The 17,061-nt window shown below is 41.3% G+C and overlaps 1 protein-coding gene across 2 annotated transcripts in view; it reads left to right on the top strand.

Annotated features, from left to right (window-relative positions):
* The window catches only part of LOC100660418 (nuclear body protein SP140-like protein), a 55,982-nt gene extending 39,942 nt beyond the window's left edge, over window positions 1-16,040 (top strand). For both annotated transcript variants that reach the window (XM_023557781.2, XM_023557780.2), the window contains 11 exons: window positions 996-1,076; window positions 3,070-3,132; window positions 4,490-4,594; window positions 8,898-9,040; window positions 10,174-10,221; window positions 11,624-11,665; window positions 12,311-12,426; window positions 13,644-13,752; window positions 14,031-14,108; window positions 14,329-14,472; window positions 15,274-16,040. In XM_023557781.2, coding sequence (XP_023413549.1) covers window positions 996-1,076; window positions 3,070-3,132; window positions 4,490-4,594; window positions 8,898-9,040; window positions 10,174-10,221; window positions 11,624-11,665; window positions 12,311-12,426; window positions 13,644-13,752; window positions 14,031-14,108; window positions 14,329-14,472; window positions 15,274-15,381 — 1,037 coding nt within the window. In that variant the 3' untranslated portion in view covers window positions 15,382-16,040. The remainder of the gene's footprint in view (window positions 1-995; window positions 1,077-3,069; window positions 3,133-4,489; window positions 4,595-8,897; window positions 9,041-10,173; window positions 10,222-11,623; window positions 11,666-12,310; window positions 12,427-13,643; window positions 13,753-14,030; window positions 14,109-14,328; window positions 14,473-15,273) is intronic.
* The last annotated feature ends 1,021 nt before the right edge of the window (window positions 16,041-17,061 follow it).

The following is a 17,061-nucleotide window of genomic DNA, read 5'->3' as shown; positions in this document are numbered from 1 at the left end:
CTGTAGAGTTTCCAAGGAGTGCCTGGTGGATTCAAACTGCCGACCTTTCGGTTAGCAGCCATAGCTCTTAACCACTGCGGCACTAGGGTTTCCATATAGAGATATAGATACAGATATATAGAAAAACCACTAGAAGCTCATCTATAAAAATATATTCAGGGGTTACTTTTGGTCATTGGAATATAACCCAGAACCCAGTGCCATCGAGTCAAAGATATTTATATCTTTATTTGTGTTTTTAATGTATGTGTATACATACAAAATATTAAACATGTTCAACTTTTATAATAAAAAGTTGCTTAAAAAATAGGCAAGGAGAAAAGACTAGTATTTTTTAACAAGCTCACTGTGATTATCTCCAGGTGGTGATATTTCATATCATTTTTATTTTCTAAATTTCCTATAATGTGTATGAATTATTTATAATCAGACTCCTGAAATCTTGTTTATGTTATTAATGGTCTAAGTAACTCTTCTCTCCTGGACAATGAGAGCTAACCCTCATTTTCCAAAGTATTGCCAATTTTAAATTAATAGATCTATATAAAGAGATTTTAGAGTTCAGTGAAGTTTATTTATTTTAATCAATCTTATGTTCCTTCCAATTTACATGGCTGCCTGTTGGTGGAAGTGAACATTTTTGTTTGGGGAATAAAAACAAGTGGTTGGATCCATTTTAAGAATGGCTATTTTCAAAACAACAAATTACTTGTGTCATTACAACATTTTCACTGAAGTCACGTGTACATAAACAAATCCTAAGAGACTTCTTTCCATAGAATGATTAAGTCCTGTGTGTAATTTAAAAGTCAACCCTCTTCAAAATAGGAAAATGTTCTGGACGTCTGCTTGAGACTCCTTCCATTTACTTTCTTTCCTGTTTGAGTGTATGATGAGTGAGGGTCCAGAAATGAACCCAGTGTTTCCTGCCCTGCTGTGGGTCTGAAGTGTGAGCTGCTGTTTTGCCAACTCTACATTTCTCTTCCTTTCCCTAGATAACGGCAAAGTGGATGGCCCCTTGGTCTCGAGAGGAACAAAGGTGAAAGTGAATCTTCAAGGCTCTGCCAAGATTTGGGGTAAGACAAAGTCTGTGCCACTTTTATTTTGCTCTGCAGGTCAATACAATTTTTGCTAAGTTTTTGAGGGACATTGATCCTCCTTAATGTTCTTCCTAGTCAAGCTTACTAGTCACGTGAAAGCAGTGAAATCTAGAAAGCAAACCTGTTTGGTTTGGTAGAGGGTTGTAAATTGTTTGCATTTATATCATAATTTTTTTTCTTATTTACCCATGATCTAATTTTTCCTCTGAGTTTTATCTACTGTTCATGGAGATTCCTTTAGCTTGTATAATTGGTTTATTACAATGGGTGGGCGTGTTGAACTGTAAGCAGAAAGCTAGATTCAACCAGGTTGTAGCCTGTATCAAGACTTCATGCATTACTCTGCCACAAGGAAAAACAAACTTATCAACAATTATGTACAGGTTCTCCATGAGTACAATAAAGTGTTCTGCAATTCCCATTCTTCACAATGTTATCCATAATTTGTTATGATCCACACAGCCTAATGCCTTTGTATAGTCAATACAACACAGGTAAACATCTTTCTGATATTCTCTGCTTTCAGCAAAGATCAGGCATCAGCAATGATACCGCTTCTTCCACGTCTTCTTCTGAATCTGGCTTGAATTTCTGGCAGTTCCACATCGATGTACTTACTGCTGCAACCACTTTTGAATGATCTTCAGCAAAATTTTACTTGCATGTGAAATTAATGACATTGTTTGTTAATTTCTGCATTCCGTTGGATAATCTTTCTTAGGAAAAGGCACAAATATGGATCTCTCCCAGTTGGGTGGGTAGCTGCCTTCCAAATTTCTTGGCATAGACGAGTGAGCACTTCCAGCACTGCATCCTTTTGTCAAAACATCTCAATTAGTATTCTGCCAATTCCTAAAGCCTTATTTTTCACCAATGCCTTCAATGCAGCTTGGACTTCTTCCTTCGATACCATCATTTCTTGATCATATGCTGTGTCCCGACTGAATGTCTACCAATTCTTTTTGGTAGAGAGACTCTGGGTATTCTTTCCATCTTCTTTTGATGCTTACTGCATCATTCAATATTTTCCCATAGAATCCTTCAATATTGCAACTTGAGGCTAGAATTTTTAATTCAGTTCTTTCAGCTTGAGAAATGCCAAGTGTGTTCTTCCCTTGTGGCTTTCTATCTCCAGGTCTTTGTACATGTCATAATGCTTTACTTTGTCTTCTTGAGCCGCCCATTGAAATCTTCTGTTCAGCTCTTTTAACTTCATCATCTCTTCCATTCACTTTAACTGCTCTACATTCAAGAGCAAGTTTCAGAGACTCTTCTGACATCCATTTTGGTCATTTCTTTGTTTCCTGTCTTTTTAATGACTTTTTGCCCTGGTGGCACAGTGGTTAAGAGCTTGGCTGCTAACCATAAGGTCTGCATTTTGAATCCACCAGCCTTTCCTTGGAAACCCTATGGGGCAGTTCTACTCTGTCTTATAGGGTTGCTATGAGATGGAATTGACTTAATGGCAACCGGTTTTTTTGCTATCTTCATTCATGATGTCCTTGAAATCATCCCACAACTGGTCTGGTCTTTGATCACTAGTGTTAAAGGGGTCAAATCATTCCTGGCATAGTAGACTCTATAATTACATTTTTCTTTTCAACTGATGTGTTGTGGTTGTTGTAAGGTGTCATTGAGTCGATTCTGACTCATAGCAACCCCATAGGACAGAGTAGAACTGCCCCACAGCGTTTCCAAGGAGCAGCTGGTGGATTTGAACTGCTGACCTTTTGGTTAGCAGCCAAGCTCTTTTCCACTACATCACCAGGGCTTCAAGGACTGATGTGAGGATATAAAAATGGAAATATAGGTTAGCCATCAAAATCTTGGTAGCTTAAAAGCTTGGAGCTACATATTTTTCTTTATGCATTAGACAGGCTCTTTGAAAGTTACATTTAAATAAAATTTTTGAAAAATACTATTATATGCAATGCTCATCTGTCACCATGACATTTGTCTATGTTCTCAGGGAGAAAGAGAGGCAGACCTGGAATCCATTTAACTCGGAAGCAAAAAAGAGGCCAACCAAGAGGTAAAGGAGAAAAAATGAATGCACTTCCAATAATTAAACATTTAAATTCCTATGCTTTACTCTGGGTTTTTATCAATAAACTCATTTCCCTGATTGCTTATGTAGCTATACTAATTGTTGAGACGCGTTTCAGATTCAGTCAATTTCCACAACATGTCAGGGAGAGAAAATGATAATACTATAGGCAAGTAACTTGGTGATGGATCTGCAACTAGACCCTGGTGTCCAGGAGCCACAGCAGCGCTGCCTCCACTGAACTGGTAACTTTTGAGGCAAGAAATAGTCTATTGTCATATAAAGGGTCTAACCTATGAGTTGTTAGCTGACCATCCTCTTTGCTGGTTAGAGAGCCACAGATTGCACTCTAAGGATGGCTGACAGTGGTAGTCAGAGGTCTATGTCCTGAAATTTCCTTTTCCTTTGACCAGGCTTCAGATTCTCAGTTGATTAATTATTTCCCTCAGTAAAGCAAGAGGAGAATTATACTAAGTGTACTTCTTGGCCCATTGAGTTCCACTAGTCTAAAAAAAAAAAAATAGTTGCTGTCGAGTTGATTCCAACTCACAGCAACCTCATGTGTTTCAGAATATAACTATGCTCTGTAGGGTTTTCAATGGCTGACCTTTCAGAAACAGGCTTTCGAGGTGCCTCTGAGTGGGTTCAAACTGCCACTCTTTGGGTTAGTAGACCAGTACTCAACCATTTGCACCAAAAAGTCTTCTCAAATTTGCCTGTAATAGTCTACCTATCTCAAAACTAGTTATCAGGTCTCCAGTCACCCTCCTCCCTGTGCAATTTTACAAATTATTCTAGATCTCCTCATGCTCCTCTTTCAGCCATAGATAAAGTGGAAGAAAAGAAAAAAAAAAAAAAAAAACAGAACAAAAATTGAAAACAGACACTGTCTCCATTATATTGCCCCGTTATTCTACTTTCTCTATGTCCACTCACTGCTTAAATGGGGAGACATGAGAACAGTCTCTGACATTGTCTCTAGCTAACTACAGAAAAACTGTCTAGCTGGAGCGGTCAGAACAGTGATAGCAGCTGTATATTTCATTGTCATGTAAGCATCAATGGGGCCAAAGAGATTAGGCTTTAAGAGAGTTTTATTGAAGCCTGATTTCTCAGCTAAAGCATTCTGTTCTATTTGAGATTTGGGGGGTGAAATTGGGGAAGACATTCTGTAGTTATGTATCAAAAATGCCACTAGGAAGAAAAGTTTTGAAATTCTAGAGATCTGTGGAATCAAGCTTCCAAAAGACCTCTATGTCTTTATAGGAATGACCTCAACAGGGCAGGAGGGAGGTGTGCACTATTGTAAAATGAGAATGAATAAAGAAATCTTCTCTTCTAGGTTCAAGAAAGCACACAGATAAAATTGTGGATTTTCACTCCCTTGTACTTCCTGTGACCTGTGGTGAGGTAAAAGGGACTTTATATAAGAAGAAATTGGAAAAAGGTGCGTTTCATTTATTTTCAGTAGTTTGTAATTCCTCTCTGAAGGAATCATAGAAGTGATGGAATTACCGTGTGAATTATACATTAGTCAAGAAATTATGATCCCAGTTTGGCTTGAGAAAAGAAACAAGGTAACTGTGATGTTGTTAGGTGCCACTGACTCATAACCTTAATTGTCTTTACCAATCTGTAGTGCACAATTTCACATGGTTTCACCACATCTTTGATCTGGTGGAAAACAGGTGGAATTGTGCACTACAGATTAGTAAATAAGCATAAGTAAGCCCGTGTGTACGTTGCTTATGGGGTAATCCATCCCCGTACAACAGAACAAAATGTTCTCTGGTACTGCATCACCCTCAAAATAATAGGTATGTTTGAGCCCATTGTTGCAGCCACTGTGTCAATCATCTCGTTGAGGGTCTTCCTCTTTTTTGCTGACCCTCTCCTTTACCAAGCACGATGTTCTTCTCCAGGGATCGGTTCCTCCCGGTAACATGTCCAAAGTAAGCAAGACAAAGTCTCACCATCCTTGCTTCTAAGGAGTATTCTGGCTGTACTTCTTACAAGACAGATTTGTTTTGGAAGTCCATGGTATATTCAATATTCTTTGCCAACACCATAATTTAAATGCATCAGTTCTTCTTTGGTCTTCCTTTCTCATTGTCCTGCTTTCTCATGCATGAGACGATTAAAAATACCATGGCTTGGGTCAAGCAGACCTTAGTCACCAGAGTGACTGTCATGGATTGAATTGTGTCCCCCAAAATATATGTCAGCTTGGCTAGATCATGATTCCCAGTATTGTATGGTTGTCCTTCATTTTGTGATCTGATTATCCATTTTGTGTTGTGTTATAAATCCTAGCCTCTATGCCAGTAGTTAAGGTCCCATTTGGAGTGAGCTGCCCACTATGTTAATGAGGTACAATTAAGTCATGTTAGTGAGGATCAGGTTATGTTCGTTAGGTTAATGAGGCAGGATTAGGGTGGGATGTTATTGCCCTTCACTGCCCTACAAGAGACAAAAGTAGACAGCAGTGAGCAGAGAGAAAGGGGATCTCATTACCACCAAGAAGAAGAGTCAGGAGTGGGGCACATCCTTTGGACCTGGGATTCCTGTGCTGAGAAGCTCCTAGACCCAGGGAAAGACTGATGCCAAGACACGTGGAGATCTCCAAGGAACGCTGGCCCATAAATGTTGGAAGGAGACAAGAACTTTCCCCCAAGGATGACAGAGAAGGCTTCCACCTAGAGCTGGCACCCTGGATTCAGACCGATAGCCTCCTAAACTATGAGAGTAAAATTTGCTTGTTAAGACCATCCACTTGTGGTATTTCTGTTACAGCAGCACTAAATAACTTAGACAGTGACATATTTGTTTTTTAAGATTTTAAAGAGGTCTTTTGAAGTAGATTTGCCCAATGCAATATGTCATTTGATTTCTCGACTGTTTCTTCCACGAAAATTGATGGTTGATTCAAGTAAGATGAAATCTTTGACACCTTCAATTTGTTCTCCGTTTATAATGAGGTAGTTTATTGGTCCAGTTGTGAGGATTTTTGTTTTCTTTATATTGAGGTATAATCCATACTGAAAGCTGTAGTCTTTAATCTTCATCAGTAAGTGCTTCAAGTCCTCTTCACTTTCAGCAAGCACGATTGTGTCATCAGCATTTCACAGGTTGTTAATAAGTCTTCCTCCAATCCTGATGCCCCATTTTTCTTCATGTAGTCTAACTTCTCAGATTATTTGCTCAGCATACAGACTGAATAGGTATGGTGAAAGGATATAACCCAGACACACACCTTTCCTGACTTTAAACCAATCAGTATCCCCTTGTTCTGTCCGAACAATTGCCTCTTTGATCTATGCACAGGTTCCCCATAAGCACAATTAAGTGCCTGGAATTCCTGTTCCTTAAAAAGGTAAACCTAAGATGATATTTTCACACTTTCAAAAAATTATACCTATTAGGTGCTCACTCTCACGTGAAGTGTCCATAGTGATGCCCAAAGAACCAAAGACAAGTGCAGGAACTTAGTTCCACAGATGGAAAATGTCACCCATTTTACTTTGAATCATACGTAAAAGGAAAGAGGCCCTCGACCTCAACCTTTATAAGCTCTGTCCCCTCTAGATCCTCACCACCAGGACTGGTACGTTACATAACGATACTGCAGAATTTAGAATCAGAAAGCCTGCGTCCTCGCCTTAGCTATGCTAACAGTGACTGTTTCATTCTGGGTAGAGAAGTGGACTTTTCTGAGCCTGAAATTCCTCACCTAAATAAGGGAACGTTCATTAAAAATCTGCTTCATGTAGCTATGAGATTTAATTTACATAATTAACGGAAAACGTTTTGTGTTTGTAAATCCTAAAGCTTTGCAAAAGTATCTATTGTGACAGACTTCATCTCAGACCTCTCTTCCTTAATGTGGCTCTTGGGACACTAATTAATATAAAATGTTTGACTTATGTTTATTTTTTAAATTGCTTTACTGAGATACAATGCACATACCATACAACTATTGCCCGATTAGGGTCCGTGCCCTGGAGCAGTCGAGCCAATGGAACGTACTCCAAGTAAGAAAGAGAGAGAAAGTTTATTTAGGGGGTGGCACCAAAGGTAAAGCCCGACAGCAACGCAGCCTGTCTTTATGGCTTCCTAAAAGGCAATTTTACATCACAGCTTATATATGACTGTTAAAAGTGTTTTATTGGCACGTAGCCCACAGATGGCCAGATAAGTTACACATTACGAGAGAACTACAAAAGACTCCTTATCAGGCTAAAGATTTACAGAGCAGACGTATGGACCTTAATCTTCATGTGGGGGATAGTAAGTCACAGATAGCCAGACAGAACACAACAAAGTCATTTAAAAAAATATGCGAAAAGGAGAAGGCAGGCAGGAAAAAAAAAAACAAACTTATAGGTTCATCATGGCATCTCAATCACCCATTTTGAAAAGGAGAAAACATGTTGTGGAGTATTGGGGTCACACAACTCATGTACAATTCAGTAGCTTTTTGAATTTCAACAAGGTCGTACAATCATCACCACAATCTAATTTTTTAGCATTTTTCATCCCCCCCTAAAAGAAACCTCATACCATTAGCAATCAATCCCAATTCCTATTCCACCTCAATCACTAGCCCTAAGCAATGACTATTCTATTTCCTGCTCTACGCATTTGCCTATTCTGGCCATTTCACATAAATGGAGCCATATATTATGTGACCTTTTGTGACTGGCTTCTTTCACTAAGCATGATGTCTTCAAGATTCACCCATTTTGTAGCACATATTAATACTTTATTCTTGTTCACTGTCAAATAATATTCCATTGTATTGATATACCACATTTTGTTTCATCCGATGATGGACATTTGCTTATTTTGAATAATGCTGCTATGAACATATATGTACAAGTTTTTGTGTGGACGTATGTCTTCTCTTAGGTATATATTTGGGAGTGTAATTGCTGGATTATATCCCAACTTTATGTTCATTTCTTGAAGAACTGCCAAAATGTTTTCTGCAGAAGCCGTGTCATTTAAATTCTCCCCAGTAATGTATGAGGGTTCCAATTTCTGCACATCCTTGTCAACACTTGTTACTGTCTGTCTTTTTTATTATAACCATTCTAACGGGTGTGAAAATGTTTTCTCATTGTGGTTCTGATTTGCATTTCCTTAATGACTAAATGAAAGAGCCTGGGTGATGACTATCTCTTATAAATAACCTAAATTTTCCACTGGATTCTATAATCATTTTTAATATCACCTATCATGATTTTAGGGATGAGAAAATCTCTGCTCAATAATGCCATCAAACTGGTTGAAAAGTGTGGTGGTAGAAAATGCAGATGTATGTAGTGGTGGTAACATTCTGAGCTCAGGGCACCCACCTGGGATCTCAGTCCCACGAACCCAAGAGCCATTTCCAGGATTCTGCCTCCACATTGGCCCCCAAAATTTAATAGTAAATTGAAATCCTCTCATTCTTTGGAATCACTTGGTTTTCCTTTGTAGGTGGTTTTGAGATACTTTTAAAAGGTTGGTTTGGGTGGTAATTATCACCTTTTTCATGCATGAAAGTCAAAGAAATGACATAGCAGGAATCTTTTTTGAGGGGACTTTCAGGTTGGACTTGGGTCCCTATAAGTCTGGGAGGGGAAGACAGACTCTCCTGCTATTGATCTTGAGGCCAAATTGGTTGGCTCCAGATCCAATGTGGTTGAAGGCCACAGTCTGAGCTCTGGGGACGGAATCCTCAGGATCAACTTACCCTGGTCTTACAGGAGCCTCGGAAAAGTGTATACAGCATGAGGATGGGAACTGGCTCACCCCCAGGGAATTTGAAATCAAAGGAGGCCACGCAAGAGCAAAGTACTGGAAGCTGAGTGTGCGCTGTGGCGGACGGCCCCTACGGTGGCTGATGGAGGTATTCCAATGACAAGGGCCAGGAGATGTGCCCTGCCTTGTTGTATCCTAATAGTAAGGTCACTGTTTTCTCATCAAGTATTTGTTGAGTTATAGCTAAAGCCCTGATGCTCCAAGTTTTTCCTTTCACTTGGGACAGAGGGACTCCGCATTCACAACCATAGTACAGTGCAGCAGATCAGTGTTGTAAGAGGGGCTTCTCAGGAAGAGATGCAGAAACTCAGAGGAGGGAAAGGTTTTTCTGACTTGGCTGCATACAGACAACTTCATGCATGAAAGAAAGAAAAGTTGACAGTCAAACAAGTGGTAAGAGGACACTCCAGAGAAAGAACGCCATGAAAACCAGAGCCAAGACTGAGCTGGCTCTGAGGGCTTAGGAAGGTAGATTGTGTGTGATACGGCATGATCCATCAATGGGGTTATGAGTTTAATATAATTGCCTTGACAATGGGGAACCAAAGAAGTCTTCTGATTTGGGGAATGACATATTTAAGCCATTATTTTAGACAGCTATGGGGCCTTCAAATGACTTTACTTTCTTTTCTGCCTGGAAAACCCATACTCAACCTACAAGGCTCAGCTCCAATGTCACCCTCTCTGAATATTCCCAGACTGACCTATCTCTGGTCATCCTTTCCCTGGGCTCTATGAGGCCCCTACTAGAGTCCTTCTACCATTTTATACTTCCATACAGCCTCTTTTTCTCTCTAAACTTCTCTAGCATTTCTCCATCTTTGTGTGCCCAAGGTTGTTTACTGTCTGACACCCAGTAATCATGCAACCAATATGTGTTGATTGAATAGCCCTGGTGTAAGAAGTCCAGCCAGAGTGGCACTGGTAGGAATTGAAAGGAGGTGATTGGTATAAAAGAGATTGTGAAGGAAAACCTTCCAAGACTTGGGAATGAAGCACAAGGGAAAGGGAAATGCTCTAAAGATGATTTTCCAGCTACTGGCAATGGAAGTCTAGTAGAGGTACAGGTGAGGAGAGGAAGATGGTTTCTCATTTAGACACCTCAGGTTTGAGCTGCCAGTGGGACATCCAGGTACAAATATTTTGGAGGAGACTGGAAATGCCAGACTCACAAAACAGAAACACAGACTAACCACGTTCTGGGATCTTTTTGTCTTTCAGGAAGGATTTCTACTGAATCCTCCAAGAAAATATCATAGGAGGAAAAAGGTGATTACTACATAATTTTCTACATTCTTATAAGGGTGTCAAAGTTGGAAAAGCAAACATGATTATGTAATACATAAAAGCATTCCATAATAAGGTGATAGGATCATCTTGAACTTGAGCCCACATGTTTTTCATTGATTTTACTTTTATAACTGAAATGAAATTTAATGGAGCAAAAGTTTCCTCACAATCATTTGGATTGCCCTAGTCTAGCAGATAGCTCACCTTGGGATAGTATGAAACCCACTGTCATTTCATGAGATAGGCAACAGAAAGCACATTTCTTTTTGGTTCAGTCATATCCTCCCACTCCTCCCAATAAAATGTACACACAGACATACAGAGTTCTTTCTCAAGGTGAAATTATTTACTCTTCATGAGGATACTGCTGATGAGGAGGAAGCTCTTGGGATACACATGTGGCTTACAGGAGGTGCTGACATGCAGAAAGTTTTACTTTGATGCCACAACTTTGGCTTCACCAGTGGGACTGTGCAGACCTCCCTTCTATCTACGTGAGTGATTTCTCTCAATGAAAGAAAGCTAAGGAGGCTATGGAGGTAGCACACACGTAGGTTAAGTGCAGTGTAGATTCCTGGCAAAGTGATAAGTCATGTCTTCTATAGTTTTTCTAAGATTGAGTATGAATGAAAACTTGATGAGGGAGGTGAAGTGGAGAAGTGCCATTCTTACATACTTCAGGCAGAAGTGGCCATGTAAGAGATTCACAGACTTACAAGGTTCACATATAACTGGCTACTGGGGCCTCATATTCCACTGGGATGTTATTTGATGTTATGACTTGTTTGAACTCTCAGACACTGGGACATTTCATTCACTGGGTTTCCTGAAGAAAAATCTATTCAGTGAGTACTTCAAAAACCAACAGCTCTACGTTTCCCCTGGTGTCAAGAGTAACAGTCTAGGTTACTCAAATGAGCTGGCAACTTCCAACAAACAATCTATCCTTATTCATAGGTGTGACTTTTTACAGCAACAATCTGTAGTTGCCTCTATATTTTGTGTCTCTTCATGGGCAAGAACGGAAGCTCCAAAAGGTGACAGTCCTAGGATTCCTTACTATTTCTGTGGGTCCTCTTGCTGACTGGGGCCTTTGGCTTCTGGAAACTTCACTGCCACTCTCAGCGCCACATGATAGCTCCCCTGATCATGACAAATTCCACTTGTATCTTCTGGTGACAGCTCCCATGCTGTAAAATAAACTTATATGCTAACCCAGAAGGATCATTTATTGTACGCTATTATTTGCTTTGTTGTACATAGGGTTGCCGTGAGTTATGAAACAAAGGGTAGATTGGCTAACTCCCATGAAGAGATGACTGTTCAAATAAATGAAGGATGCATTCAGTATTGTCAATCAATCTTTCTCTCTTTTCAACAGAGAAGACTGAAGCCTCACAACGATAACTTAGTTGGCCCTTACGTAAGTACTAACTCCCTAACCAACAGGGGGATACACTGAATTTTCACAGGACGAGCTTGAGATGCACTTCAAGAGTCCCGGAGGAGGCACTGGGTGAACACTGGGATGTGTATGAGTCCCGTAGAGAGGCTGAGCATCTGGGAGCTATAGATATACAGATGTAGCTGGAGCTATGAGAGTGACTCTGATCATCTGGGGGAGACAGAGAGCCAAGGACAGAAACCTGACTCATTCTGTCCTTTAATGTTTGTAAATCACCCTTCCACAAGTCAATTTAGTCATTATAATATAGGCAAATGGACTTAACAAGGTGTTTCAGGTCCTTGTTTTAGCTGCTGGATAATGAAATTATTCAGAGTCCTACAAAATTGTCAACTCATTTTGTCGCTAGTCTTTCTGTGTTAGGATATCTGGTTTTACAAGGAAAATTTTTCTGGCTGGATACACAACCCCTCCTCCTGAACTTCACTGCAAGCCAGAACGTCTTCTCCGGGATCTCCACTCAGTGTAGTTCATTAAAATCTCAGGCAGAAGCACGTACATGTCCATGCTATGCACGCAAAGGCAATGTGTTCTAGAATTCCATGGCATTAGCCTTTGGGGCCTCAGCAACCCTGGTGATGAAGGCATTATTGCATCTTCCAGCCAGGAAACTCAGAAGAGTGTGAGGTGTGCCGCGATGGAGGACAGCTGTTCTGCTGTGACACTTGTTTGAGATCCTTTCACGAGGAATGTCACATCCCACCTGTGGAAGTTGAGAGGTTAGTGAGATGCAGCCCCAGCTCCCACCCCTCTTATTAGGGCCCCCTTCTCTTGTTGTGTACACTCACCCTGCAGAGTTCCTGCTTTCATCTAGACTGGGAAGGAGCAGGGTCCTTGTGTACAGGGATCTAGAAGTGTGATCTAGAGCTATTTAATGGAAGAAAAAATTTTTTTTAGTTTAGTCATCTAGTGCTGCTATAACAGAAATACCCAGAAGTGGATGGGTTTAAGAAAGATAAATTTATTTCTTCACAGTAATGTAGGCTAAAAGTCCAAATTCAGGATGTCAGCTCGAGGGGAAGGCTTTCTCTCTCAGTTAGCCCTCTCATCAATCTTCCCCCGGACCAGGAACTTCTCTGCGCAGGGACCCCAGGTCCAAAGGACATGCTCTGCTGCTGGCCCTGCTTTCTTGGTGGTATGAGGTTCCCCTGTCTCTCTGCTGGATTCTTTCCATGTCAAGAGATTGCTTCAAGACACAATCCAATCTTGTAGATTGAGTCCTGCCTCATGAATACAACTGCCACCTATCCTCCCTCATTAACATCATAGAGGCAGGATTTACAACATATAGGAAAATCACACAATACCAGAAATCACATGGCCCAGCCAAATTGATTCACAGATTTTAGGGGAGACATAATTCAATCCATGACAATGGGGCTGGCAGCAAGAGCTTACCATTCTTTGTGAATCAAAGATACCTCCTCTGAGACTCAAAGCAGTGACTGGGCCCCTTTGCTATAACTGTCCTTTCCTAGAAGTTTTCCAGCATGGAGCCCTGTCCAAAAGAATTGGGTCAGAAATGACAGCTGTTTGTGTTCTGTGCGTATTCAGAAAACACAGGAAACATCACCCAGCTCCCGTGTTTCACTTGCTCCCATCAGACAGAGGAAGGTCCAAGTCCTTCAGGAATTAAGGCCCACTTTCTGATACTCAGTCCTGTCAGGCAGGGATCCTTGTGCTACTAGAAGCTCAGACAGAGAAAGAAGAGACTGTCACTCACCATGACCCCTCCTTCTGTGGGCTGATACCCCCGGAACTACCACTAATGGAGGAGGTCATTGGCTTGAGGTCACACGTGGGAGTCTAGGACACTCTGTGATGTCTGGATGGCTGAGACCCTCAGCCATTCCTGAAAGGAGGCCAGTGACACCCATGGGAAAGGTGACTGTCTCCAGGGCCTTGCCCCCTGCTCATTTTATGCCCGACCTCCCAGGACCCCGTGGAGCTGCATCTTCTGCAGGATGAAGGAATCTTCAGGAAGCCAACAGTGTCAACAGGAATCTGAGATCCTGGAGAGGGAGATGTTGCCTGAGGTACAGATGGTGAGTCAACTGCAAGCCCCAAGCCTTCTCCTTTCCCTTTACATGTGAGAAGCACAACCACACAAAGCACCCAAAGAGAGTACACTCTGCTAAGCCATATATGCATCACACTGTTTTAACACCAAGACTTGTTTTCAAGCCATTATATGTCCATTTCCAAGAGCCATGCTTGCTCAGGAACCTTCTGGATGACTGGTTTGAGTCATGGGCTCTGTCTGGGCATGGGTCGGGCTCATACTTCCAAGCTGCTTTTCATTCACAGCCTCCTTCTTTTGCAGAAATGTGAGTTCCTCCTCTTGAAGGTCTATTGCTGTCCAGAGAGCTCCTTTTTTGCCAACATTCCGTATTATTACTATGTGAGTAATAACAAAAACAAGCCATGATTACTGGCTGCTATGCACTTATGTGGCCTAGAAATTGTCACCAGTGGAATTTGTGAGTTGAATCCCGTGGGACTGAGAGCACAAACTGCCAGTATCTTTACCATGTTGTATTCCAACTGGACTTGATGGGAATCCATAGAGTGTAGACACTGAACTATGCTAACAGTGCTACCTTTGGCATTGTTGTCCCCAGAACAGAGAGGATCCTCAGGTCCTAAAGGAGCCCATGTGGTTGAACAAAATCAAGAAGCGACTGAGTGAGAAGGGTTACCACCGAGTGGAGGGGTTCGTGCAGGACATGCGCCTCATCTTTCAGAACCACAGAGCATCCTACAAGGTAGGGGGCTTTCCCTGCTGCCACTTCCTTTCCTTTGTATAGAGCCACTCTGCCCCCTTTTTCTGGCACCTGGGAAACTTCACAGATTCCCTCAGGGGTAGCAAACCTGCATAAGCAAGGATTCCAGAAGTGAATGGTTTTTTCAGGTCAGGGCCTAAGCTTATTGTGGCATAGTGACAGTGAGCCAGCTGGTTTCACTGCACCCAGAAGCCCAGGCCTCTGAGAGTTCCTTCTGCTCTGCAGAGGTAGCTGGAGCCCAGAGGGGACAGTAGAGGACATCCTGCTCCCGCACCTAAGGACAGGAGAATTGCATTTTAAAATCGTAGTGCACTTCTTCTCTCCCCCCAAATACACTGCATCAGACTTCTCAGAGCTCTCAAAGCCCAGATTCTGTTACATGTGAATTTGTCAGTGATGGTCCCTATAGTGACAGGGCTCACCTGAAGGATGGATGTGACTGTGAGCAAATGAGAGAGGCCATAGATTTACTTTAGACATTTCCATACTGCCTGAATTGTTACAAATAAAACTGATTACTTTCATAACTCTCACTAAAATAAGTATTAGGCCTTAAGTACAGTAATTCTTTCATATCTGTGTCTAGTTAATAAGAAATACTCACTCTATCAGGGAACAGAAGTTACTTTTAGCTTCAAGAGGTTTTTAGTTTAACCTGACTAATGGAACTCTCAGTTAACACCTTCGATGTTTAATATTAGAGTCCTGCTCATTCTGACCTGTAAGGTGTCTACGAATCTAAACGATGGGTATTATTATTTTTGTCTTTTTTATTTCTTTCAGCTGAAGGACTTCGGCCAAATGGGACTTAAACTGGAGGCTGAATTTGAGAAGAATTTCAAGGAAGTGTTTGCTATTCTGGAAACAAATGAGAACAGTTCACTTGTGTAATAATGCTGTAATAATGCCAAATGCCCTTTTCTACCCCTCTCCAGAGGATTTTGCTGAGCTAAATGGATCCGGCTTTACCTGGAGGTCATGGCCCTGTGGCCTCACGGTGGAGCCAGTGCTCTGGTGTGATTGACGCTCCTGTCCTCCCTGTGGGATCAAGTAGGTGCATCCTTGCTTAGCTTTCCACTCACCCTATCATTCTTCCCTCACTCCCTTCTTAGAGAACTGTTAGAATAAATCACTTCACTAAGAGACTTCATCTCATTCTATTCTTTTAGGAGCCTCAACCAAAGATAGTTGGTACCAGAAATGGTCCTAGAAAGTATGCTCTTAGGATGACATTCTGGGGTAGAATCACTCTCTAGCCAGATGGTGACAGGTGGAGTACTGATAGTCCCTGGAGTGCTGTAACAGAGTAATTGCCAAGAATTTCACCTGTGATAAACTAGATGAGCTATAGTGAAGGGAATAACTAGCTGGTGCAATTGTCTGGGATTTAAGAAGGGAGAAATTGTAACTATAAGAACTATGGACTTGTGTGGCTTTTGATAAGTCCCATTGATGTGTTGGAAAGAGTACATGACAGGCTTAGATGAGTCAGATCTATTAATAAAAAAAAAAAAAATTTTTTTATTAGCAACCATTAAAGGCAGCATTTATACAGAGACCACCATACCTACAGCCTGAAGGCAGGCAGTAAAGAGGACCTGGCACAGGTCCTAATTTTTTAAATGGCAGAGCTTCACAGAAGACTGAATTCTAAGGTTAGGGTGGTATCTCATGCCAAAGTCAGGCTCTGACAAAGAAGGAGCAAGGCCATGAAGCTCAGAACAGGGATATCTGGGTAGATGCACACAAGAACGTTGACCTCCAGATTCCCCTGAGCCCACCAGTCCTACAGAAGAGTCTCCCTGCCCCTTGTTGGAAGATAGAGCTACCATGGCATCTTGCTTGAATAAAGACTCCCTGAACCTTCTATAATACATTGGTCCAAAAATATATATATAGTCTAATATAAAAATATAGAGAGAGAGAGAGAGAGAGAGAGTCTAATATAGTGATGACTATATCTGGGTTTTTTTTATATGTTAGTTAGACCCACTGAGCAAGAAGTTACAAGTCTTTTGAATGCCTTGTTAAATCATATGCATTCCAGATGGTGGGAAATAAATAGTACACTCCTGCCATATAGGTAAAGTTTTCAGGGGTTCAGTGGTCTGAGGCATGTAAAGTTAAGCCTCCAAAGTAAAGGCTAAACAATTCCGCCTCGCACCTCCTACCACGAAGAAAAAAGTACAATGCTTAGTAAGCCTCTCCAGGTAAGGAGAATAACCATGGTTGACAATTTAAAGAAATGATTCTAGTCTTTATAGCGTGTGTGTGTGTGTGTGCACGTGCCTACTATCTTAATAAAGAAAATGTGATATAACCAATGTTTTCATTTAAAAATATACTTTGCACATAGTTACATGTCAATAAATACAGCTCTTTATCACCCCATCATAGCTTTCGTTTTTCATCAAGCCTCCATTGCAGTTTGCTCTATTTGGTTATGCAAATTAGAAGTGCTGATCTGAAGTGGGGAGCAGCACACCCTAGTGTTTAAGAGTACAGCCTCTGAAGTTGGCCCATGTAGGTGGAAATCCAGGTCCTCCACTGACTGGTATTGTGTCCTTGTGC

The sequence above is a fragment of the Loxodonta africana genome, chromosome 6 (assembly GCF_030014295.1).
Source record: "Loxodonta africana isolate mLoxAfr1 chromosome 6, mLoxAfr1.hap2, whole genome shotgun sequence".
Classification (NCBI taxonomy): domain Eukaryota; kingdom Metazoa; phylum Chordata; class Mammalia; order Proboscidea; family Elephantidae; genus Loxodonta; species Loxodonta africana.
Note: the sequence above shows the minus strand (reverse complement) of the source record. Positions and strands in the feature narration are given on the sequence as shown.